Source organism: Cynara cardunculus, unplaced genomic scaffold (genome assembly GCF_001531365.2).
Source record: "Cynara cardunculus var. scolymus isolate 2C unplaced genomic scaffold, CcrdV1 Un_Scaffold_5429, whole genome shotgun sequence".
In the NCBI taxonomy this organism is placed as follows: Eukaryota; Viridiplantae; Streptophyta; class Magnoliopsida; order Asterales; family Asteraceae; genus Cynara; species Cynara cardunculus.
Window position 1 is genome coordinate 6,555 of NW_020202404.1, and position 27,918 is coordinate 34,472.

The 27,918-nt window shown below is 36.7% G+C and overlaps 1 protein-coding gene across 1 annotated transcript; it reads right to left on the reverse strand.

Annotated features, from left to right (window-relative positions):
- Positions 1-2,026: 2,026 nt before the first annotated feature.
- Positions 2,027-21,809, reverse strand: LOC112504386 (NAD kinase 2, chloroplastic). Its single transcript, XM_025108324.1, has 8 exons — positions 21,399-21,809; positions 18,155-19,933; positions 3,551-3,672; positions 3,156-3,297; positions 2,838-3,062; positions 2,675-2,749; positions 2,448-2,549; positions 2,027-2,344 (listed from the first exon to the last, which is right to left on the reverse strand). The coding sequence occupies exons 1-8, from the start codon at positions 21,633-21,635 to the stop codon at positions 2,141-2,143; spliced, it is 2,886 nt and encodes a 961-aa protein (XP_024964092.1). The 5' UTR covers positions 21,636-21,809; the 3' UTR covers positions 2,027-2,140.
- Positions 21,810-27,918: the final 6,109 nt, after the last annotated feature.

The following is a 27,918-nucleotide window of genomic DNA, read 5'->3' on the forward strand; positions in this document are numbered from 1 at the left end:
TAGTGCTCTGGAGCTTCTTGATGAGAAGATGCAGTATCGTAATGCTAAAAAAAGATGTGTGAGGAATTTGGGCTTCAGAAGATCAAAACTTACAATACCTCGTGCTTGAATCCAAAGGGGGAGAATTTTGGGTTCAATTAATGTGTTTTAAAGTTGTATTCAAATAAGTTTCTCCATTGTAATTTTGTCTTGTAATTTCCTGCTATAAATAGCTTTGTCTTTGTAATCTTTACATGTACTTTCATTTCTAATTGTAATTGAGCCTTGAAGATCAATACACTTTGAAGATTCTCTCTCAATATTCTACTACTTTCAATATTCATAATTTTTCATTTGTGTTCTTGATCTTGTTTGGAAGATTGGTTAATCAATCTGGGAATTTCAGATGGGCATGTGCACTGCCACTGTAGCAACACAAATGACCACTTTGTGGACTTATACGGATTTTCTGCTATCAATACGCTAATCAAGGATACATTTTTCGTCTTAAACATGTTCATAAATTCATTACAATCAAAAAAATAAAAATTATCAAACTCTACCTTATTAACGAATTAATTGATCTTGAGTTCAAACCAAAAAGTTGTAGCAAAACACAACCATGTCAACATACTATCTACTTCTTAGAGGAAAGACTTAGGGGTAGTATAACAAACGCTTAACCCATAAGCACTTATGGACAAGAGCCACCACCCTTACTTACCTTAGATAACATTTCTAGCCATCAAAATAGATTGATGGTAAGCGCTTACGTGGTGATGAGCGCTTACGTGGTGGTGAGCGCTTACGTGGTGGTGAGCGCTTACGTGGTGGTGAGCGCTTACGTGGTGAGCGCTTACGTCGTGGTGAGCGCTTACGTCGTGGTGAGCGCTTACGTGGTGTGGTGAGCGCTTACGTGGTGGTAAGCGCTTACGTCACCACGTAAGCGCTTACGTGGTCGTAAGCGCTTACGTGGTGAGCGCTTACGTGGTGGTGAGCGCTTACGTGGTGGTGGTGAGCGCTTACGTGGGGTGGTGAGCGCTTACGTGGTGTGGTGAGTGCTTACGTGGTGGCCAGCGCTTACGTGGTGGTCAGTGCTTACGTGGTGGTCAGCGCTTACGTCATGGTAAGCGCTTACGAGGTAAGCGTCACCACCCTCACTTACTAGGTAAAACTCTCGATCCTTACCTTCCCTCTTACTAGGTAAAACTCTTGATCCTTACCTTCCCTCTTACTAGGTAACATTCTCGATCTTTATTATACTCACCCAATAAGCTAATTGACCCAATAAACCTTATCTGGTTAGTGTTTGCTAAATGGCTCCTTAGTAACATAATTGCGTATGACACTCATAGTTATTGAGGAAGATCTAAAAAAATACATTACCCCTCAGAAATGCTATGCTCCACAAGAACATCATTTAGAGTTCTATATATTTCAAAGTTCTATCTCCTTTTGGAGGTGATTCCGGTTGTTGATGTGATGACTAGAGATGCATGAAAAGCTTTGGCCCGGACCCGATTCCAAAAAGAGTTTGGGCCTAGTAACTTTGAAGACCGGGCCAAAAAGCCCAATCAAGACAAGTGTTTTTTTTCACTATATACAAAGTTTAGCCAAAGCAAGCATAAGAAACATGATCAATCATGACCCTCGCCGTTTTTTAGATTATAAAAAATGGCTAGGATGGTTGGGGCCTTGTACATCATGATCATTGTGGAAACCACAATATTTTGTAAGGTCCCTATAGAAAATATTTTTTCAAAATAGACATTTTTGAAATTGTAAACCTTAAATAAACGTTTTTTAAACTATAGACGGCCAAAAATGACAATTAAATAAAAACACGTGTGTTTGTTTTTGCTCTATTTCAATAAGCTTATATTTTTGTTTTGGCCCTTTTAGCCTTCAAACACTACTTTGAATACCTTTTGAATTCTTGAACTTTCCCTCCATACCTTATGAGATATGATTATATTCTTCTTTTATCTATTAAAATAAAATAGGAATAAAAGATAAATATTAACTTGCTTGTATTTCTAAACCATGATGAAGTAACCTTTAGCATGACTATGAAGAGTGGTAAAGCCAAGGATTATTATAATGAATTACATGTATAATATGTACAGTAAATTTACAAGAAAGAAAGCTGGGAGAGATGGAATCATAGAGCCTTCTGATCTAGTCTTTCGTTCCAATTGAGGCAACGAATCAAGCTACGAAACCAATCCCCGGTCTGGTCAAACTTGTTAACCGTTGGAAGTGGATGTTGGCTCATGCATATTCGCACCGAGTCTCCTCTCGAAAGTTGTTGCCTTCTCTTTCCATCAAACGACACCCAAGCATTACTTCGGGCATCTTCTGGTATCTGCATTCCCACACACAAAATCCATACTTAATTTAATTTTATACAACTAATAATAATAATAATAATAATAATACCATTAATAAATTAAAAAACAAAGAAAGACCTTTAATTCAAGACGTGCAGAATCAGGAAGTATAACAGGCCTGAAGGATAGGGAATGAGGACAAATGGGTGTAAATAGCATGCATGGAACATTTGGATGCACCTGCATTAATTGCAATATAACCAACCCTAAGATAAAACAAATAAAAATAATACGTGAAAAATCAAAATTCCAACTCATAATTATCCCACAGAGAGGTAGGGGTAGAGGAAGAGGAAGGAACATACCATTGAACCTCCTGCGGCAGTAGAGTAAGCTGTACTCCCCGTAGGTGTCGCTACTATGACTCCATCACCTTGCACCTACATATTACATAAAAAATGATTTTCTTTTTTTATATTGGTTGCATTTTGGCAACTAAATCAACAACAAACATACATACATAGATACCTTGGTAATAAGGCGGTCATGTTCAAAACACTCGATTTTGGAAAGATATGGGTTAGAACCACGATCAACCACAACCTCGTTCAGAACATCAAAAATCTTTCCTGGCATCGCTTTCCCATTTCGGAATATCTCACAACGCAAACGCATTCTAAGAGTTATATAAACACCTTCCAATGTGTTGTTTCCATGGATCACTCGTTTCAGATCCTGCTTGAAGTCTTCAAACTGTAGCACAAGAGATAAAACTACTTTATGACCAAACATTCTCTTATAAAAACTTGGCATCTTTTAATCTCACGAGTTAGAGTAGATGCTTACAGCATGTGAAGTGAGAAAACCAAGAGACCCAAGATTGAATGATACAACAGGGGGAACAGCACCTCTAAACAAGTTTGATGCATGCAGAATAACCCCATCTCCCCCCAAACACGCAATCAGATCTACCCTCTCATGTAGATCACTGCATTAACCAACCATCAACCAACCATCAACCATCTCTTTAACACCATCAAAACCGTAAACAAAACCAAACAAAACCACCCGATAGTGGGGTCGGGGACTGTTAGATACACAGACCTTATCTGTCTCAAGAGACATAGTCTCCGAGAAAACACCTCGCTTGCCAAAAATGTAGGTAGAAGTTGTAAAACAAATAGAAAACACAACAGAAAGCCACAAATTAGTGAAACACCATGCATACACTAGTGTTGTACCTTGTATCTTGACTGTAGAAGGTCTGTACATAGCCAAATCCTGGTATTCTTGCGAAAACGTCATGAACCTCAGGTTCCACAAGAACATTCATGTTCTCTTGGTGATACAAGAAAGAGGCAGCCTGTATTTCATGCAGAACTACTGTCAGAAAATCCAACGTGTGAGCTGTATGAATGGTTGAAATGTAACTATTCTGATGTCCAACTTTTTTTAATTACAGCTGGTGTCCAGCCATCTTGCACGCATCTCGACTAATCCCATGGGACGCTGAAGTTAACAGCCTCCAGTGGCCCCCAGTGGACTCGAACTAGTGTGATGTCAAATTTTTGCACAAAGTAAGTGGTAACATTGTTTTATTTAAATAATATCAATGATAGATGCTACATATAAAAGGAGCACAAGACATTTGACTGTTCATAATTGCTAGTTTATGAAGAGAAATGCAAACAGTATTTGCAGTCGTTATCTTGTTATTGAATGATATAAGTTTTATAGTTCATTCCTAGTTCTCGAATCAGCCTACATATAAAAGGCCTTGAAGCCCACTTTAATATAAAAATAATCAACCTTTTCATTGATATTACGAGTGATATATGAACAGTGTTGTGTTCTAAACAGTTAGCAAAATATGTCTTTTGGACAATTAAGGATGTTTTTGTTATAACATATTACTTTGGCTTTGAATCTTGCCCTTAAGTGTGTAGATGATACCATCCAACTAAGTTGAGCATGGAAGGCCCAAAAGATAAAAAGAAATTCTCTTCACTAACAATTTGTTTAATTGATACGTACATAGAACCCTGGAACTCAGATCTTTCTTCATCTCTCACTTTATGTCCCTCGAATCCGTTAGGTCACTAAAGCAATTGAACTTTAAACTCACAAGCCTATACAACATGACCAACCATTAATCATAATCCAACAGTCACGAATTTTCTAGGATAGTTTTAAAGATTTTATTGAAAACCTTAAGCAACTTGTGAAACAGCGGCCGGGAAAAGAAAAAATGCATAACTTTTTCACCACCCAGAAAGAAGTGTTACATCTGTAAAGACTCCCTCAATTTCATGCTAAATGCTATTTTTGGCTGACAAATTATTATTCAATATCTGAAGTGCCCCTCAACAGTGACGAATTAAAAATGTATAATATAAATCAAAATTGATGCTACTATTACTTTGGAAGGCCATAGACAATTGAGTTGAAACTTTATCCAAGGGAACTAATGCAAAACAAAATTAAGAACAAATAACGGAGGAAAAAAGAATTGGGGATGTGTGAATAGATCTACAGACCCTAGAATATCTTAGGCTCCACATATAAAGATGTTTGGCACATCACCATAGAATAAAATTTGACTGAAAGTATTATCAACACTGCCAAATAAATTAAGTCTAGTGTATGTATAGTCCCATGGAACAATAACAAAACCAAAAAAAAAAACACATAAAACTAAGACAAGATTTAATGAAGTAAAATAAATTAAACGAACTTTACTAGTGATCCCTGTCACCCCCCTACATTGCAAAAGAGTCGCCTCAACCTTTGGTTTTGCTAGGATACACCTTGTTGCATTGAAGTGTCCTCTTGTATTCTCAAAGAGATTCCTGTGTGCTATCTCCACCTTCACCATTATGGGCCTTTGACACGTTTTAACTGAGAAACGTGAAAGACGGGGTGAATTTTTGCTTGAGGGGGAAGCTCAAGCATGTAAGCAACCTTACCCACCTTTTGCACAACCTTATAGGGCCCATAGAATCGAGAGGACAACTTCTCAAACGAACGTTTGATTAAAGACCGTAAGCGATAAGGTTGTAACTTCAAATAAACTAAATACCCACCTCAAAGTTCACATCCGACCTCTTAAAATCAGCCCACTTCTTTTGCTTATGTTGAACATGTAAGGGGTTCATGCGTAGCTCATCAAGAATGGCATCTCGTAGTTGGAGCTGTTCTTCAAAGAAGTCTACAGGTGTTTAACCCCTGCCCACTCTTATTAAAGGTGGAAGGTCCCTTCCATAAAGAGCCTAGAATGGAGAAATCAAGGTAGAAACGTGAGGAGAAGTGTTGCAAGAGAACCTAGCCCAAGCCAAACATGTAGCCTAACGACGGGGATGTCCATGTATGAAATACCGCAAATAATTTTCCAGGCTTTTTGTTAACAATTTCCGTTTAGCCATCACTTTGTGGATGATAGGCCGTTGAACGATTCAAAGTGGCACCTTGAAGGCGAAAAATCTCCCTCCAAAACAGACTCGAAGAGCAATTTTATCTCGATCTGGAACAATGGAACTCGAAAATCCATGAAGTTGAACAATTTCTTTAATGAAGAGGGTAGCAACTGTGATAGCAGTAAATGGATGTTTTTGTTAAGCCACCAATATTGCATACATATTCGAAAAGGAAGAAATAACAGGGGTAGTATGGTATTTTTTTACTTGGGCAGAAAATTTGTGAAATTACGTGGGAAGGGCGTTGGTGTATAAAAGAGTCTGTATGGAGAAGTGGGGCATTCTTTCTTGTTAGATAACAATTCCATTGGAGAGAAATCAACCTCTCGAAAGTCGATCCTTTGAAGAAATCCAATAATCCAACCATTTGGTGTGAATTGCAAATTGTCTTTTAGTTATCTGTAACAAATTGGTATCAGAGTGGTTCGAATCTGTGATGGCGACCCGGTTAGTAACAGATCGAGTCGAAGATCCGGAAGAAAATATGGCGATTTTTCAGGGCAAAATTGAATCGCTAGAAGGGAGTATGTAGGCAATGGTGCAACAGATGAATACCATGATCCGGTTAGAGGAGGAGATGAGCCGACGGGCTGCAGAAAATGGAGAATCATCGCAAGAAGAAGAAAGACGGACCAGAATAAATGAACGATTGAATGATAACGAATCGTTTCTTGCAATTAAAGGCCGAAGGTTAGAGATACCGGTGTTTGATGGATCGGATCCAGATGGATGGATTCTTAGGGCTGATTGGTATTGCAATTTGAACAGATTGACAAATGAAGAATGTCTGGAGGTGGCCGTGATTGCATTTGAGGGAGATGCATTGAAGTGGTATGAATGGGAAAATAAGAGGCGACCGATTGTGAGATGGGAAGAACTTAAGAGTTTGATGTTGATCCAATTTCGGACGAATTCTGAAGGAACCCTTTGTGAACAATTCTTGGCCGTTAAGCAGGAGGGAACTGTGGCCCATTATAAATGAAAGTTCGTATCGGCAGCAACACCGTTGGAGGGAATTCCTGACGAGGTGTTTGTAAGCCAATTCGTCAATGGTCTACRACCTGAAATTCAAACAGAAGTACGGTTGTTATCACCAGTAGGATTGAACAAAACCATGGAAGTGGCAGCGAGGGTGGAGGAAAGAAATAAGGCGGTCCACCGTTGGGGTAATTCAAAGATATCTATACCTTTGAGGAAAACCTTTGATTACAAATCAGAAGAAAAGAATGGAAACGCAGGAGGGATGAAGATTGAAAATGATGGTAATAAAGGAACAAATGAATATAGCAAACTGTCCGTAAAGAATTACAACAACGTCGTCAACAAGGGTTGTGCTACCGATGCGACGAGAAGTATGGCCCTGGAGATCGTTGCAAGAAAAAAGAGCTTAACATTGTAGTATTGCAGCAGGCAGAGGAGGAAGGAGAGGAACATACTGACAACGACCTAGAATTGGCAAATGCAATCAAAGAACCAGGGATAAAGGTGTCTTTAAATTCAGTTGTGTGATTGACAACTCCTAAAACAATGAAATTAGAAGGGCTTATGGGAAATCATAAGGTTGTAGTGTTAATTGATAGTGGTGCTTCCCATAATTTCATTTCATGAAATGTGGTTGAGAGAGTGGGCCTTCTTGTCTGCCCTACTAATGGGTATAACATATCTGTGGGAGATGGGATAGACCGGGACAAGGGTTGTGTATAACATATCTATGGGAGATGAGACAGCCATACCAGGACAAGGGTTGTGTAAAGGGGTGAACATGTGGATGCAAAGAATTGAAATCAAAGGGGACTTCTTACCATTGAAATTGGGGAATTCCGATGTAATCCTGGAATCCAGTGGCTGGCTACTTTGGGGTCGATGCAGGTGAACTGGCAAACTCAAACCATGAAGTTTCAATGGGCAGGAGAGTCGGTTAAAATTCAGGGAGATACGGCTCTTGGAAGAAGCTTGGTGTCTTTTAAAGCTATGATGAAAACAGTCTAAATGGAGGCGCAAGGGATATTAGTCGAGTTGGGCAATTTAATGGAGGAAATATGTACCTTGCAAACAAAATGTTCCAAGATCATCAGGGAGGTTTTGTTTTGGGAACGTACGAACAAGTATTCCAAGGTCCTACCAGATTACCACCCGAACGAGGAAAGGAACATGGGATTACATTGAAAGAGGGAGTAGAACCTGTGAATATTCGCGCCCCTATTGATACCCACAATTTCAGAAAGATGAAGTGGAGAAATTAGTGAAAGAAATGCTGGAAAAATGGAATCATACGACCAAGTTGGAGTGCCTTTTCAAGCCCGGTGTTGTTGGTTAAAAAAAATGGAAGCTGGTGTTTCTGCATTGATTATAGAGCATTGAACAAAGCCACGGTCCCCGACAAGTTTCCCATTCCAATAATTGCTGAAATATTGGACGAATTACATGGGGCTTGTTTCTTTTCCAAATTAGATTTAAAGGCAGGTTAACATCAAATTAGAATGCAGGAAGAGGATGTGAACAAGACCGCCTTTTGAACGCATGAAGGGCATTATGAGATTTTGGCGATGCCCTTCGGACTTACGAATGCCTCGGCTACTTTTCAATCCTTGATGAATGAAGTGTTTAAGCCGTACATGAGGAAATTTGTATTAGTATTCTTTGACGATATTTTGGTGTATAATAACACAGAAGACGAGCATTGTGGGCATCTACGAGTGGTATTACAGAAACTAAGGGAACAACGGTTATACGCCAACCCAAAAAAAAATGTGAATTCGCTAAGGAAGAAATTGGGTATTTGGGACATGTTATTTCAAAGAAGGGGGTAGCCATGGATAAATCCGAAGTGGAGGCAATGTTACAGTGGCCGCAGCCACATACGATTACTCAATTGAGGGGTTTTTTGGGGTTAACAGGATATTACAGGAAGTTTGTTGCTGGGTATGGGCAGATTGTCAGGCCGTTGACAGGATTGCTTAAAAAGAACAGGTTTGAGTGGGGTTTACAAGCTACATAGCGTTCGAACAACATAAAAAAACTTTGACTACACTCCTGTACTCGCGCTGCCGGACTTTACCAAGACTTTACAAAGCCTTTTGTGATTGGGGGCAGTGTTGATGCAAAAGGTAAGGCCCATAGCTTTCTTTAGTCAGGTGTTAGGCACATGGGGCTAGTCAAAAGGCGATTTACGAAAAGGAATTATTGGCAATTGTCTTTGCCATTTTAAAATGGAGACCCTGTCTTCTGGGAAGGAAATTTACAGTAAGAACAGACCAACAGAGCTTGAAATTTTTGTTAGAACAGCGGGTGATTGCTAGGATATGATTTTGATATTATTTACAAACAAAAGATTGCAAATAGAGCTACGGATGCTTTATCACGCAGAGGTGTTGTTATAACCTGGTTTCAGATAACCTGGGTCAAGGTAAATTTTACGTGATTATTTAATAAATTATATGATGGTATGCGTGAATGTGGCAACAATACATGATACATGAAATAAGTGCATACATGTTTGAATAATATGAATATTTTATTGAGTTAGTGGTACCTTAGTAATAAAGCAAATAGGTTTTTAAAATAATAAAATCCACACCGTCATATCCAATTTTATATTATTAAAATCCTCCACCGCCTAGGTGAGGATATTTAAAGAAAAGTTTGGATAAGGTTATCCTTATCACTGTCATTCTTTTAAAAAAAAAAAGAACCTGTGTGTGTGAGATAAGGTGTTCTTCAAGAATTGTTGCTTCAAAAGTACTTGAAGATTCTATGTTAGAGTAAAACTTTTGCTGTGTGTTTATCATCAAGAAATCTGTTTGATAAGGTAAGTGGTTTTGAAACTAATTTCCTCATATATTTGTGTATCAATTGTTGAGTTCTGGTATTAGTTTTGAGGTTAAGATGATAAACTGTCTTCAGCAGTTTTTATGATGTTATTGTTTTGGAATCTGTTTCTGGATAAATATGAAACAAAGTTGTGTTCTTCAACAGCCTTTGAGAAGTTGCTGTTTGAATCTATTTTTGGGACTGTTTTGGAAAGAATTAAACAGTTTCTGGGTTTTAAAACAGTTTGAAAGAGTTTTACAGAAAAACAGAGTTTTAAACTGTTTTGGGAGATCAGGTTGTTCTTGAGAATAGAAGGTTTTGAGGATAAACCTATGTTGAAACCATGATTTGGTTTGGGAATTATGAACAGGTTCACTCTGACATATATGACTGAGGTCTATCTTTGGATGAACTACTTCATATGAATTAATGGGAGGATATAAGGGTGGAACATCATAAAAAGRGGATTATTGGGAGGATATAAGGTTGGTCGTTGTCTGTGTGGCCTAACTCTTATTATGATATCTATTAAAGTTACAACAGATTTAAGTTCTCATTTCTTGGTGATTTGAGGATTTAGAGATGTTGTCTTTAGTAGAAATGATGGTAATGATGTTATGGGATTGGAGATAATATAGTTCATGACTGTTGGTTGTAAGTAATATGCTTTGGATAAAAGCATTGATTATGAGGAAACAGAGAAGCTCTGGTTGTACCTTGCAAGGAACCAAAGGGGCTCTGATTGACCCTCATAATAGAACAAGAGGATTCTGGATATTGATTTAAAAATAATGCAAAATCTTTTATAAATTATTAGTTGAAAATAAGCTTTATATCTTTTAGAAACAAGCTTAATGCTATATTTATAGTTTTAAAATGATATTTCAAAAGAGTCTCTATACTTAGAAATTTCTATAAAACAAACCAGAGGGGCTCTGGTTGGCTTTCATAAGTACAACCAGAAGCTCTGGTCGAGGAACCAGAGGCTTTGGTCGAGGAACCAGAAGCTCTGGTAGATAGACCAGAGGAGCTCTGGTCATGATTATTGAAAAATATTCTAAGTATGGTTTGGAACCAGAGGCCCGATGGACTTAAACATGATGCGATTCTTTTATTATTCTTCATTATGATTGAGAGATTCTTTGATAAATGTTTTTGGTGATCTCACCCTGCATAGCATGAAAAAGGGAATCTCACTAGACTTTTGTCTAACCCTCATTTTATGTTTTAAAATATGTATGCAGATAATACAAGTTATAATATCAATAAGGGAAAAAGCATTATATGATTACTTCCCTTACGTGCTTAAATATTGAAGACCATATCTAGATGTGTTTTGGAGGAGAGCAATACTAGTTTACAAATGCATGTATTTTGGAATTTCTAAGTTATGCAATTTGTATCATAATCCTGTAGCACAGACTATTGTAATTTTGGACCTATGTGGGAATCTATGTATTCTATGAATGAATTCTATGTAATATGCAATGTGTGGAGACTGGGGTGTCACAGGTGTTGAGTGTTCGGTAATGGGGGGCCCTCAATGGCGTCAATGGGAAGTGATCAAGAAAGAAGTGATTGATGATCCCGTTCTTGGAAAGATCCGAAAGGAATTGCTTGTGGGAGCTGCTGTACACAAGGGTTTCACTGTCCGTCAAGGGCTGCTGTGGTACAAAGAATGGTTGGTGCTTTCTAAAACTTCTTGTTACCTGAGTTTCACAGTTCACAGACGGGCGGCCATTCTAGGGAAGAACGGACGATTCAAAGGGTAACATCGAAATTATTTTGGATGGGAATGAGAAGACATAGTAAAGAGTTTGTGAAGGGGTGTGCGATCTGTTAGAAAAACAAAATTTTTGAGTGGAACTCCTACCAGCTTACTTTAGCCAATTCCTTTGCCGATGTGGGTATGGCATGAGGTTACTATGGATTTCGTGGAAGGTCTTTCGAAGTCCGAGGGAATGGATACTATTATGGTAGTGGTGGACAGGCTCAGTAAGTTTGCACATTTTATGACTCTTAGACACCCTTTCACCGCGCCACAAGTAGCTTACTATACATCAAGGAAGTAGTACGATTGCATGGAGTTCCCCAGATCATTATAACAGACAGAGATGAAGTGTTCCTAAGTCAATTTTGGAGGGAGATTTTTAAATTGCAAGGAACGAAGTTGTGTTTTTCTACAGCTTACCACCCACAATCTGATGGTCAATCGAAGGTAGTTAACAGAAATGTGGAACAGTATTTGCGCTGTTTTGAATCTAAAAAATCCATACAATGGCGAAAGTGGCTTAATTGGGCAGAATATTGGTATAATACTACGTACCATGCATCCATGAATTGTTCCCCATTTAAAGCTCTGTATGGTAGAGAACCCCCTACTATCTTAAAGTATAGAGAAGGGACAACCCATGTCCAAGCGGTAGATGAGATGTTATCGGAAAGGGAGAATATGTTAGATGATCTAAGGCTACATTTGATCCGTGCACAGCAGAGCATTTGTCAATGGTAGAGCTATTTTAGAATAATTGGCCATGAGTTTACGATAATACACCGTAAGGTCAAGGAACCACCTTAGTTCTCTTAAGTTCATGGGTTGAGGCCAATCAAGCATTGTTTGCACTTTATCCCGATTCATAAATACCCCTTCTGCTGAAATAATGTGACCCAAATAGGCCACACAAGATTTTTCAAATTCACATTCCCCCCTGTTTGCATACAACTCATGCTGAGCGAAGGTTTTTAAGACAGTAATTAGATGCTCCCGATGCGTCTGCTCATCTTCACTATACACAAGTATATCGTCAAAAAATACTAATACAAACTTGCAAAAGAAGAGTTTAAATACCTCGTCATGAGAGATTGGAAGGTGGTAACCCGACTTCAAATGCAATTCTGAAAACACTCTTGACCCATGGAGCTCATCTAGAATCTCATCGATCACCATAATAGAATAGAAGTAAGATACTTGTTAGAACCATAACTCGATTAAGAGCCCGATAATCCACATAAAATCACCAAAAGTTGTCTTGCTTCTTGACTAACAAAACGGGGATGGATAAAAGGCTTTTGGAGGGTTTGATAATCCCAACCAGTCAACATGTCACGAATTAGGCGTTCAATCTCATCCTTTGAATTTGAGGGCAGCGCTAAGGGCGCACCGATACTGCATCATGGCCTTGCTTCAAAACAATGGCATGTTCCCTACCCCTTCTGGGAGGCAACCCTTCAGGTAAGTGGAATACTTGCTCGTATTCTGCAATGGTTTTCTGGAGAAAAATAGGTGTTGCAACTTCCACGTTCGCATTCACTGATTGCTCAGTCCCTTGTATTGTTTTTTTTTTTTTGAAGTATATAATATCCATATACGGCAAATGTAACAAATAAACTCACACACCCTCCTCACCTTTGTTTGGTGAGGTTTGAACCCCTTACCTCCTAGAAGGCCAAAGACTACGATACCGCTAGGCTAAAACCCTTTGGTTGCTCAGTCCCTTGTAGGTGAGTCAGTTCCACCCAAATCCCAACATCCTCTTTTTGTAGAATCCGAAACATAGCTTTTAAGGACACTCTAGATGAGGGATCCCTTTTCAAAGTAGCCATCCTTTTCCTAACTTAAACTTCATGAGTTGGTCTTTCCAAGTTGTCGTGATGGTGCCAATTGCTCTAGCCATTGCACTCCAAGAATAACATCAGAATTACCTAGTTTTAACGTAAGAAATCATCACAAATTTGTACCCTTTGCACCTCTAATAGGACAGAAAGATTTCATTCCTACAATTACTTATTCGTTGAGAAAATAACCCACGGGAAGGGCCGAGAGGAATTAGCATACCAACTCACTTTCATCCACTCCCCCATTCCTTGAACAACCTCTCTATTCCCATGGGAAATACCAAACTCTTTCGTCGGACTCACTGGGATATCCAACTTCTCCACGGTCTTCGACGAAATAAAATTATGGGTAGCTCCCAAATCAACCATCACCACCACCTCTCTCCCGTTGATAGTACCCAACTTCTTCATGATTTTGGGTTTGTAAACCCAACGACATAGTTCCACAAAATTTCAGTCGATATTACCTCCGGTATGATTTCGGCCCCTTCTTCACGTGCATCATTGACCTCCATTTCTTCATCATCTTCTTCTTGGGCAAGCAAAACACTCCGTTCCCGCCGGCAACACCGTTGTCCTTGCACCTAACACACAACCCTCGTTCTCGTTTATACTGCAATTCCTTGTCAGTTAGCTTATGTATTTCCCCGGTGTTTGAACCCATCGGAAGGTGGGGGTTTGAGTTTTGATTAAATTGGGTCACCTTTGTCTGGGTAGTCGGTGTTGAGAAAGTGGGCTTTAAAGAACTTGGGTTTTGGGGTCCGTTAGAGAAATTCCAAGCGGTGGTCAAAGGCTTACTTGCATTTATGGAGGTAATTAGGACAACAACTTTGATCAAAAAGCCACCATACGTGGCCTTCCGTCTTGGCCCCAATCTCAGTTTTTCTTCCACCCTAATTGCTAAATCCACTGCTTGGTCCCACTTCCCAGGGTCCAACAACCTCAACTCAGCCTTAATATCCTCCTTTAATCCCATTAATAAAATTGCCCAAAGCTATTTCTTCTGGAACATTTGTCAACAGAGTTGCCAATTCAATAAAATCCCGCCCGTACTCCACCGCCGTCCCATGTTGCTTCAAGGCCAGCCAATGCTCATAAAGGGAGCCATAATGGGTGGGACGAAATTGACGTAGCATTAGGGCCTTGAGCCCCTCCCATTGATGTATCGGTCGTCGACGATGCTCCCATTGATCCCCTTCCATTCCAATAACCATGCCTCCAATTTCTCTTCCTCACTCAATTTGTAAGACTAAACATACCTTTCAGCCCTTAGGATCCACCCATCGGGGTTGTTACCATCAAAAAGAGGCATGTCTAACTTGCGGAATCACCAATTTCCGCCTCCTCCTTTCAAGCCTCCCGGTGCACCATAGTAGTTTTTACCTGCGTTTAGGTCTTCCGCCTCCTGGCCTTGAATTCATAACATCATGTCCTCCTCTTGACCCTTCAATAGCAGAATCCCACAGAGAAGATAACCGACCTCCTCATTCATCTGTCTCTCTCTTCTAGGACGTTGAAGGTTGCCTTTGAGTTCATTTATGGTAGATCGAATATTTGTCTGGAACCTCAACTGATCGGCTTTCGCTTAATGATCATGCTTTCATGATACTCTCGGGATCTGGTGATCCTTCCTTCTAGTCTCATGCTCATTGAATTCAGATCTTCCCTGAATTTCTTTGTAAACTGTTCCAGATTTGCTGCAATTTGAGTTGTCAGGGACTGCTGCATCTGTTTTATCAGCAGCACCTACCACAGCAGTTACCTCTTCCGTGATGGAACTACAAAGGGAAGCAATTTGCTCTTCCAATTATTCAACTCGTTGAGTATTTGTGGTAGTCATGGATCGTCTACTCTGATACCACTGTAATAGATCTAACTATGCTAGGCTGAGAACAGAAGAATTAGAAGGCAAGAATAAGAAATTCGAGGGAAAATGGTTGTTGTATTTGTATATGAGTAATAAAGTTGTAAGGCTTTCGAGTGGCCAAACTCATGTCATACAATGAGTCTAAGAAGACATAGGTAAGATTTTTCGCCAAAATCAGGTGGTTTTGCTTTGATTGCCCTACTAGTATTATCCTCAAAACTAGGGTGTCATCTGTTTGTATCATTTGTAGGTTAGGAACTCCCTAAGTTGGCAGCCATATCTATCAAGAGATCTGTTACCAAGGTTCCTTAACATAAATTCTTCACCACCGCACAGGGTTGACTTCCCTTTGAGATAGTCCTTTTTCTAGTCCAGGACCTATCAAGGGTTTCCTGATGTCTCTTCTGAATATGGGCTAATCTGGCAGTTAAATATTCAACAGCTAACTCCATTTGGTTAAGCTTGTCAAGGATCACATCAAAAGGGTGGTTTGCTTCACAAGAATAAGTCTTCCCATGATGAGAACTGTTGGCTAATCTAACATCAACATGTGAAATGGAAAGAGGTACCATACAGTAAAATAAATCTTGTCTGAATCATATATGATCAACAGCAAAATCAATGTTTATCAGGAAGGGCAAGCAAAGGAGATACGCAGTGGTGCTATATTCTCATTAGGAAGTTATTGAACTAGGGTAGCAAGGGGTCACTAAAGAAAAGAGAGCTGTAAATATCAATAATAAGTATCACTAATAAGCAAGAACATGAAGACGAACATGAAGACGAACATGAGTATGATGGGGTGGATGATAAAATCTTTGATAGATACTTGTAACACCCTAGTTTCATATTTGTTAAATTACAATGTTTTAAGCCTTGCATACAAATATTATGAGCAATTTAAGTACTCTAAAAACATACCAGCAACTGTAGCATCTATTAAATTATCATATTTTCAAGGCAAGTACCTTACAAGTAGCTTACGATGGCAAAGCATGAAAAAATCAAAGCTACATAGATGACAAAGCAAGCCTAATAAAGCATGCATAAAGCAAGCTAAGTAATGAAAAGCTAGAAGCATGACAAGGCAAGCTAGAAGCACGATGTGTCAAGATTCTCTTGTCCAAAAGTATGAGGTATTAAAAATCTCATAAGAGTGCAATCTTGAATCCAAAAAGGACAAGTAGTTCATGCCTTGTGTTTAACTAAAAATAGAGGAAGAAGTTAGGCCATTAGGTTAATACCAACATCACTTTCTCTCTCAATATACTACTAAGCTTGAAGTAAGAGATCAAAGGAAAGCTAGGCATAATCAAGGTGAGTATGTTATGAGATTTATTGAGATACATATATGCTATATAAATGTATTTTATGCATTATAAAGAAATTGATAAGATGATTTTGCATATTTGCTTTACACAAAATGATATGTTTATATAGGCAAGATATATGTATGATGGCATGTTTTGATGTGCTTTACACATAAGGCATGAAAGTTTTATGCATGTTATATATGACCATAAATATCCAACATACAGGATATAGAATGAAGGGACGTCTTGCAAACGCACCTTATGGGGCAGCCTTTAAGGACCCCGGGGTTAGCAAACCTCAAGGCAAGTACGGTATACTTACATGTGACAAGTAAGATCTCAAAAGAATGTTTATGCATGATAAAAAGATTATTTTGTGCACGATCAAGAGTTTTAGTGAATTAGTATTCACAAAATGTTAAGCATCATGAAAATTGTTTATTCATAAAACCATAACTACTCACTAAGCTTTTAGATTATGTATTTCATGTATGTATCTCAGGAAAGGAGTAAAGAAGGATATCATGAAGAAGTATTGTTCTAATCAATAGCAAGCTATTGAGTTATGTTTCCACTAGTATTTGAATTGTGGTGTAATCATAAAGCTAAGTTTTATAAATAAAGTTAAACTTCAAGTTCATATACAAGACTTGATAGTATCAATAAGAAGGTACCCAAGTAAGAATTGGGGCGTTTTAATACCTGTTGACAAGATGGAATTGAAAACAGGGATGAAAAGGGGCATGTCGAAGTCACAAAAGGCTTCAGTATAGAGGAAGGCAGTAAGGTAACAAAAATGATAACAGATCATGAGGAGGATCACAATGGTTAATAACAAAGGTGTCACAATGGGAAGTCGAGCAATGACATAGAGTCACAAAGAGTGATATAAAGTTACAAAGGAGGTTGGCAAGACAGCAGAGGGGTTAGCAAGTGTAGAAAGCTAAAGAATTTGGCTACTAATAACACGGATGTTGGCAGAAATAAATTGTCGATATTTAGGATTTATATTACTTCTACGAAAGCCTGGTCATTATACCATCTAGAGATGTATGGATTGAATATATGTTATATTGCTATTATAAACGTTTCAGATGAACTGTGTACTTAGATGTGTGCATGAAATCAAACAGTTTATAGACTTGGTAATGTACTCGGTCACTAGGAAATCTCCCTATTAGCATTTGGAATATGCATGGAAGAGAAAGCGACATGAAGATCTCTCTATTTACATTTGAAACATATGTGAAAGACAAAGCAGACACCTGAAATAAAGGATATCTTGAAAAGGATAAGTGTGGGTAGTCCCAGAGTCTTTTCATGAGGGAATAATTCATGGCTATGGATGAGGTGTTGAGTTCCGATGTTCCATTTTGTCCACAAGGTCATAAGAACGCCATATATACTTTCCATCAGTTTTGAGTCCAGTTCCAATGAATATGGACCACTCGAATCAATTTGAACCATTCAGTTTGATTGGAAAATTGAGAAGGGTAAAACTGATGCATGATAATTTCCTCTACTTCCTACTTTTGGTTATTGGTCATAGCTAGAAATAAAATATAAGAGTACATAACTGAAAATAAACTGATGAAGAAATAGATGGACAAGGAGAGTCCAGAACCCAATAGTAATTTAATGGCCGGTCAGAAACAAATATGTGGTACAAACATGACGTCAAACAAGAACATGAGATGCTAGTTGGTAAATTAGATTATAAACACACTTTAGCTTAAGATTAAAAATCAGTCATTCTGGTGGCAGTACCTCTTTAGCTTGTTCCATTAGTTCTTGTCCAAGCTTCTTCAAAAGTAACACGGTCTTGGGTGATGATTTCCACATAAGCATCTGCTGTTGGGTGCTTGGATGAGTGAACGCCAAAGAAGATTCTGTTACCTTTTCTCGGGTGCAAGAGAACCCATCTGTGCGCACTAAAAACATCTCTGCTTTCTTTCTTGATTGCACTCTTACAACACCCGTTGTTGAAGCACACATATTTCCCTCAATCAATTCTACATCTTCATTGGTAGAAGATTTCACTGGTTTCCCATTGCTTAATATCTCTGAAACAACGCCCAAGCTATCTGTACCCGTAACATGTGCACCTACTTTACTAGTGGCATGCCTATCTGCATCATTGAATTCCTCTAAACTGGAAGGAGCAGGAAGAGAATTGTGATGATTCTGACCAACACTGTTTCCACTGTATGTAGATAAGTTCGTGTAGGTCACTGAACCGTTCGACCTTTCTGTCTCAACAAACCCAGAATCAGGATTCTTGATTCGTAAAAATGACTCATTATAATTATGTTTCTTTCTTGATCTGGCTTGTTTCTCCAATCTTTTGCGCTCAAAAGTAAAATACGTCGTAGGTGAAAGAGTTTTATTTCTGAAAAACATGGACATGTCTTTTCTGGAGAAAAGATTGCAAGGTGGTAGTTGGGATTCCATAGGACTGATACAGAAACCAACCGAACTTCCATCTTGATCATTGTCGATTTCATTCAACACTTGGGTGTCGATGCCTTTGTAGGCTCCATTACTGCTTTTGTATTGGTTCACTGTGGTTGGAGAATCCTCATTATCTTCTTCCACAGCTATATCTACTTTTGAGATTGATGAAAGTTGTAATTGCTCTCTAGACATATATTGCCTCCATCTAGAAACCATTGCAGACGTTCTCCAGACGCCTTCCTTACTATGGAGATATATAGGCTTTTTTGTCGAGTCTGACATTAGAGCCGAAAAAATCTCAACCTGCCCCATTGCTGGTGCTGTCCCAACTTCAACCGGAAGTTTGAGCAGTCCAATTTTCCCAGATGAAACTGCATCTTTCAATGCTGTTTCATAGAATATATCATTCACAGTCTCTGCTCTAAGATCTACGATGGTTTTGAAGCCTCTCTCCACCAACCACTTGAGACTTTCCTCCGTCAATTGGCTACCCCTCCAAAAAGCAACTTCAGAATCAGTTGGTTCTATATCTTCTTTCGAGGTAGATAGATAAACAGGATTCCAATTTGCAAATAATGATTGAGGTGGATATTCATCCCCACGAGGAAGCCCAGAATCATAGCAAACATTTTTCAGTCTTTGAAGTTTTCTCCACACGTCCAGGCTTCGAACATCGTCTGGAGTCAAAAATATTTCTAGAGCAACATGTAGACTTTCACAATACCTTTTCATCTCACGCCTAAAAAGAGCAAGCGGTGGAAGTTTATCCTCCATTATGTCTACATTTGAGGCACTGAATGACTTCATGATGGTTGATCTGCCAGAGAGAAGATCCTCCCTTCCTTTATTAAGTAGGCATATCATACAACCAAGAACAGACACTATCTTATCTTCAAGTAATGGTTTGTCCTCTGATGGGAAAGCATAAGAAACACTACATTCCCCGGTAACTGGGTTACACAATGTGTCCATCAATGCGTTGTGAAGCCTTTCAGCAGCTCTAAAAATTCTACAGTATGCTTCAACTTCAGCAATGTCTCCCGGAAGTGGACCAACCCAGGGCAGCTGTGTCAAATTATGTGACTGGTATGTCTAGAAATTCCAAGCAAAGCAATTAGTAATTTACATTATCAAAGAGTTTTTCCAATGCTAGTATGCTACTATGCTATACAAAAACACGAGATAAGAGTGGAAAAATGTTAAGCTCCATTAAAAATTTCACCGCACGTCTTTCCACAGCAACTCATTTACCATGTTTTGAAGTTGATTGTGGTTGCTTTCACTAAAGTAGCATCGGTGCTAATTATGCTTTTCTTTTTCCAACCCATTTCAGGTAAATAACTGAAGTTGAAGATATGTGTGAGAAACTAGCACAGGAATCTATGCTGAACAGGATGAGCATAATGGTTGACATACTTGACATTGATAAGCATTTTAGAAACATTACTTGTAATGATATATGTTCTGCAATTTTGATATCTCTTGAATTCCAAGGCCAATTATAATGAACTTGAGGTTCAACCAAATTACTCCCTCTGTCCCAAAATCCAGTCCACATTTGACTTGAGTGTAAAGTGGGGGTGCCTTCCAATGTATCACGATAATAGGAATTTTATAAAGTTTAAACTATTATAACAAGAATTTTATAAAGTTTAAACTACGAACACTTGTGACAGCCTGCGATATGAAAAGTAGAAACTTTGATTCCCATAATTAAAAAATGTACCCTTTTTTGGAAGGAGGAAGTATATTATTCAGGGAAAGTTGCATGAAAATGCAACTTTGTTTTGATTCCTATTTTGTGTAACATACTTTCAAAACCTTCATTTTGGTACCTTAGATGTGAAATCTCAAACATTTCGATGCCTAGTTTACATTTGAAAATGCAACATTCTTTTGTCCAATTTTTACATTATATAACGTACATTGATCTAAATGTTTGAGATATCATATAGGATAGATAAGAATGAAGATTATGAAAATACGTTACACATAGAAGGAAATCACATAAAGGTACTGTTTTAATTCAATTTGCCCTATATTAAAGGGAGTTTTGCTAATATGACCTTCCTATGGTTAAATGTCGATAACCACACTCACAAAGTACCAAGAAGAAAAAGTTATACCTAATTTTATCATGTATCTTCTCTTTCAAGAAATGTATCAATTGTACATGTATAATTCCATTAAATACTCGGTCTTACAACATATAGTTTCTTGTTTACAGTCAGAGTACATTTTTGGGGAAATTTTATATTAGAAAAGATACCTATTCGGTGACATGCTATAATACACCCAACGATTACAGGTATGATCAACATTAACAATACGTATGATCGACACTATCAAATTTTGGGGATCCCACTCAAAAGCAGTCTCGATTCCATTTCAGTATATACAAGTTCACACTTCCCAAACACGTTACTCGACGAACTAAAGATCTAAATCTACCCAAGAAACAATTCATTAATTCATTTTATAGAAGGGAATGTCAATTTAGGCTTTCATATGACCAAGAACGATGAAAACTCAGTAGTTAAAGTGAGGAATGATGTACCTGAGAATCCAAGCCGATGTTGACGGAGAAAGGATTAGAGAGTTCCGCCCCAGCAGTAACAACCAGATTGAGACGTCGGCGTTCATGTGACCGCCACTTGGTCATAAACCCCAAGAAATTACCGGGTTCCCTGAATCGATGAAGCTCGAATGGAAGGCGTTTTCGGGTTACAGTCTGTACAATTGGAGATGTTCGATTCATGTCGAGAATTACCAAGTGACATGAACATGACGCCATGCCACAACCATAGAATTATGCAAGTAACCAGCGTACGTATGTGGGAAATATGTGTGGATTGTGAAAATTAGGAATTGTGGATAATAACAAGAGAGGGACCAAGGGATGAAAGGTGGTGGGTTCGTTTGGAGTTTTGTTGTGTTGTGTTGTGTTTCTTTGACATTTGATTCGTAGATGTTTCAGTTCTCTCCATTTCTAATGCTCCTGTTCAATGTGACAGAGGAAGAAGGGACTACCAAACAAATTTCAACTTATCCCCAAAAAACACTGGAGCTGATCCATGGCACAAAGTTTGTGAAACTCGTTAGAGCAAATTACAAATCTACTCCCTAGACTGCTTGCTAAAGTGTGATTTTAATCTTTAGATTTTTTTATTTTATTCGATTTAGAAGTTATTTTTTGTCTTTGAAACTAATGTCGTTGATGTTTTCTATTGTCTTATAAGAAAAAAAAAACGTACTCTGAAGCGTTATTGTCGTACCGATCTTACGATCATCATGTGAGAGAGATATCATGCAAGCATCGCATTGATAAGGGCAATGTTTGGACTTTAACCTAGTATCTCATGTATATGGATTAGAGTTTCACCTTTAACACTATGACTATTAAGTGGACATCCACTTCATTAATACTAATGGGTTGTTTGTTTACCTCTTAATAGTTCTATTAATAAGCAACATTTGAATCATTAAACGGTGAATCTTGTTTGCCAAAAAAAAAATTCTGCCTCTTAATGGTTTTAAAACTCTCTGATTGATTTTGTATTATGGGTCTCCCTTAACCATTCAGCGTCCTAATTTCATTATAAACAATTATCAAACAATTATATTTCATTTTTCACTATATCATAAGAATTTCTTAATCATTCTGTATCAAACAGCCTCTAAATGAATTGTTTAAATGTCATGTAAGTTAAAATGCTTGGTGTGATACATAAATAAGAAATTATGGTTTTGGTCAATGTAATAGATTGTTAATGGCAATTACAATAAATCTAAGTAGATTTTTGAAGTCAAATCAACACTTTTTAATGATATAATATAAATCTATATGATAAATTTGTTATAATTGTTAATACCATATCAAGGTTTTTGGTTATGCATCATATATATTTATAAAAAATGCATCTAATTTATTTAATATTTAAAATCCGTAATGAAAAGAAGAAATTAAACATAATAATATTCATATAATTTTGTATCCACTAAAACTAATTGTAAAATTATAAGTTTTTACTATTTTTTAAAGCAGCAAATTATTAATATTAATTTTGTGACACATTTTTTAAAAATAAAAAAACATAATAATTATTGGATGCATATATTCAAAATGTACAAACTTAACATATAAATAATACTAGTGAAAATAAATATTAGTACAACATGATAAAATCAATCATTTTTCGTTTAAAAGTTTTAAAGTAGATTTTCACATCATTTCATGTGTGTTTTTGTCGTAGTTGGGACATCCATTTTCATCAATCTATTATCATCTTTATTTTTCATGTTTGTTTTATCACTTCTTGTTCCTTCAACCTGATAGTGAATTCTCTCACGAGTTCTACTTTTTCCTTCTCGATATTCAAGTGTCGCTTCATTTACAAATGACTTTTTTTACGTTTTTTCTTTGATGCTTTCTTTCCCGATGAACAAGGAGTCAATAGAAACCTACTTATGCCCTTGAGTCGATCTGGTAAAGTATTGAGCAAAAATATTGAATTAGCTCACAAATTGTCTTTCCTTTTGAATTTTGTCCAAGATTAACGTGTTTGAATTTAAAGAAGATAAAGTGTAATGACCATCTACATTATTCTTATTCCTCTTCAAACCCTTGTTGCCAACTATATCTTTCAAAAACACTTGTATGCTCCTTCACTTAACACCATTTGAGTAAACAAAAAATTAAATTATCCACTCCTTAATGAACGATATAACTTTAATCCTTAATTTTTTGTCTACTTCATTCAACTCACATTCGTGATGGTTCATATCTGTTCATAAATACCCAACAAACTGTGAAATATCATGATTTATTTTATCTCGATGACTTATAAGTCAAGAAGACATTTACAACGGAGTGGCAAAGATGGATATAAACATCTATACAAAAACTATTTCTCTCACAATCTGATGTACAATGAAGAAATATTTCGACGTAGATATTAAATGTTGTTGACACCTATTTCTTCACATAATTGAAGGTGTTAAGAGCAGTTATCCTTTCTTTCAAAGTAATTCCAGCGCCTACCAGTAGATAAAGTATATCGCTTCTTCAAAAGTGTATTGCTACGAAGTGTATGTAAGCATGTGGTGTAGGCACAGATGTTGATATGATTGGGGAAGAGAATTTGTGAAGGACAAATGTTGCAGACCTTGAACAATTACTTCGCATTGGTCATCAATGAGGTTTCCCAAATATATTAGTAAGTATGTTGCATCAAATGACCAATATGCCAGAGAGGATCATCAGACTCAAACTATTATTTTAAATGTTGTTACTTCACAAGATAAGAAGTTATGACATGTTTTTTATCCCCCATACCTTAAATGAAATCAACATGTTAAGATCGTTCTCCTGTCTTCTACTAGGTGTTGGAAGGAAAAGCATTGAAAATTAACTTTTTTTAAGTATATAATATTTATATACAGTAAATGCAACAAATAAGCTCACACACTCTCATCACCTTTGATGAGGTTTGAACCCTTGACCTTCTAGGAAGTCAAAGGCTACGATACCGTTAGGCCGAAGGCCCTTTGGTATTGAAAATTAACTTTGTGTCAATATGGTTGGGAAATATATATTGTACGCAACGGGCAAAATAGTCCATAGTTGATAGTAGGGGTGTTCATTTAAACCATCAAACCACACATACCGCACCACAAAGGGTCGTTTAGATCTTTTGCAATGTGGTTTACGATACAATTTATGGTTTTAAATAATCAAACTATGGTTTTAACTGCAATGTGGTTTTATCCTAATTATATTTTAGATTTTTATATTTAAAATAAGATGTTTATCTTGTATTTGATTATGTTTATCTGCAATTAGTTACACGAATTCAGATATTGAGCTTTAATAAGTTGTACTTACGCACAATCTACTTGTAATCTTGAGTTTTAAGTAATATGCATTAATAAACAGTATTTTACGCATAAAAAGTAGTTTTTAAGAGTTTTTGTCAAATGCTTTACAAGATATTATAGATTTTTTTTATAATTTAATTTAAGTTTAATAATGAAATAATTTATTTTTGGTTTAATAATATAATATTTTATAAAGATGATAATTAAGTATTCTGTTAGAACTCAATGATTATCCTAATTATATTTTAGATTTTTTATATTTAAAATGAGATGTTTATCATGTATTTGATTGTGTTTATCTGCAATTAGTTACACGAATTCAGATATGAAGCTTTAATAAGTTGTACCTACGCACAATTTACTTGTAATCTTGAGTTTTAAGTAATATGCATTAATAAACAGTATTTTACGCATAAAAAGTAGTTTTTAAGAGTTTTTGTCAAATGCTTTACAAGATATTATAGATTTTTTTTATAATTTAATTTAAGTTTAATAATGAAATAATTTATTTTTGGTTTAAATTAAGTATTCTGTTAGAATTTAATGATTATACTAATTATATTTTAGATTTTTTATATTTAAAATGAGATGTTTATCCTGTATTTGATTGTGTTTATCTGCAGTTAGTTACACGAATTCAGATATAGGATGAAATCGGATAGGGATGAACGGGTTTAAGAGTTTTTAAGAGTTTTAGCCAAATGCTTTAAAATATAGTATATATATATAAATATATATATATATATATATATATATATAAACTTGAGATCATGTGAGACCAAAGGTTTTTCGTGAGACTAACCATTGGATTAGATCTACAATCTGAACATTCATAATCACAAATTGCCACGAGACTTCTCAATAATTACAAAATTGCCACCGTGCAACTTTAAACCATTAGATCATTAGTTTATAAAGTTGATCAATGAACATAAATTGGTCTTATATGGTCTAACAAAAAACCCCCGGTCTCACGTGAACCCAACCTTCCCCTTCGTACCGCCTCGGTCGTGTCTCGTCTCCGTCGTATGCCTTGTGAACCACTCCAGCAAGTTCCAGTCAATGCTTTGAAGCCATCAAAGAAACAATCAAAGCAAAACCAAAAAGGGTTGTTGATTTCATAGGGCCAAATCAAAGAAGAGAGATAAAGTTTTCTAATAAAGGAGAAGATGAGATGGTTGTAGCAGGGGAAACCGTCGATGAAAAAGTAGATGGGGGTGATGGGGGTGGCTGGAGAAGAAGTAGACGAAGGAGAAGAGTACCTAAAGCATATAGGGTTTTATAATTATAACATTACCAATTTACCTTTTATGTTATTTTAGGATATAACATTAATTATTTAAATGATTGGCTCATATTGGTTCTCACAGTTACCACAAACAACTCAGTTCTCATTTGATTAAGCCCCTATATATATATATATATATATATATATATATATATACACACCATAAATTTACACAAAACACCCTGAAGAATTGAAGTTATAACCCCGATACCCTTGAACTTCTTCAATAAGTGAGGCACAGTCCTTCAATAACTTTGACATATTTGTCTTTCCAACTTTGACAATTAAAGACTTATCAACAATAAACATGACAAAACAAGTCACAATAGTTAAGATTGACAAATATAACATGTTTTAACACCCGCTCTCAATCTTGACTTTTGAACAAATCAATCATTCTCAGTTTTAAACACAGGTAATTAGGATGATTAATACCAAGGGCTTTTGTGAAAATGTCTACAAATTGCTCGGAGGAAATAATCTTTACAACTTTTAACACTCCCTTATTAATTTTTTCCCGAACTTGATGAACATCAATTTCAATGTGTTTAATATGTTCATGAAGACAGTATTATTGGCAATTTGAATGGCAGACCTGTAAAGAAGATCTTTTATATTTATATATGACAAAACTTTAAGAACCTGTTAGAACTGAATTTCAGTGTTAAATTGTATTCGTCTTGAAAGATAATTTTGTCTATAATTGTTTTTAAGACATCGTATTTGACTTTCCTTGTTAGTTTGACTTTGACTAGTGAGTTTTAACTTTGACCCTATAAATAGTCTTTTGTCTTTTGTGTAATAGGTAGGAGATTCATTTGTAAATCATTACGTAAAGTTTGAGAGATAATAGAGCTTTGACTATATTTGACTTTCTCTCTCAACCCTCCTCTCATGTTCTTGATGAAATTCTAAATCTATCATGAATGTTTGAAGATATATTAAAAATTGATCTTAAAGTGGACTATCAATTGATATCAGAGCCGGATTTGCAAGAAATCAAGAAAAGAAATCAGAGTTTTGAAGATTTTTTTAAGAGATGTTTCTGGAAAAAAAAGTTATGTTCTTCATGTTCATCTTTTTTTTTTTTAGTTTGATCCAAAAAAATTGAATTTTTTTGAGTTTTCATGTTAAAACCAGAATCAAAATGTGCGGAAACACATCGTGAATCTTTGTTATACATAAAGATTTGTGTTTTGGTCTTTGATTTTCAAGTTTCTGGTGAAAATTTGTGATTTTAAAATTTTTCGTGTTCTTGATTTTTTTTAAAACTCAGTGTTTTGATCCATTTTTTAGTTAATAATTTTGTTGTTTTATGTTTTTGCATTTTTTTTGCCTAAATCGCTCAGCCCATATCTTTTCTAAAGCCCAATTTGTATTAGAAGCCCATTTTTTTAGCCTTAGCTTGTTTCTTCATCTTCATCGCATAGTAGCCTCAACTAGATTCAAATCGAAAACACCTTTGATCGATATCTTCTAAATCGCACACCACTTTGAATGATTTTGTTCTTAATCGCACAACCCCTTGGCCGGATTCAAGGTAAATCGTTCATATAGCTAGCCAGATTCAAGGTAAATCGTTCACTGGTTCATCTGGAGTAGAATCTTCATCACTTAACAACTTGCTCAGATTTCAACTTCATCGAACAATAAACAAACGGATTCATTCGATTTCAAGTTTATCGCTCAAACATTCATCCGATTTTAAGTTTATCGCTCAATAGGTGATTCGATTTTCATCTACATCGCACGCTCCTGTCTTAGTCATTCTAAATCGCACAGGTTCTTCAAATCGTACAGGTCCTTCACCTGTTGACCTAAATCGCTCATCTCGACTGGAGTTGTATAGGGTTTGCACGAGTTCAGAGTTTCCACCTTTGTTAGCTCTCATTTCATTTAATGTAAAAGTATG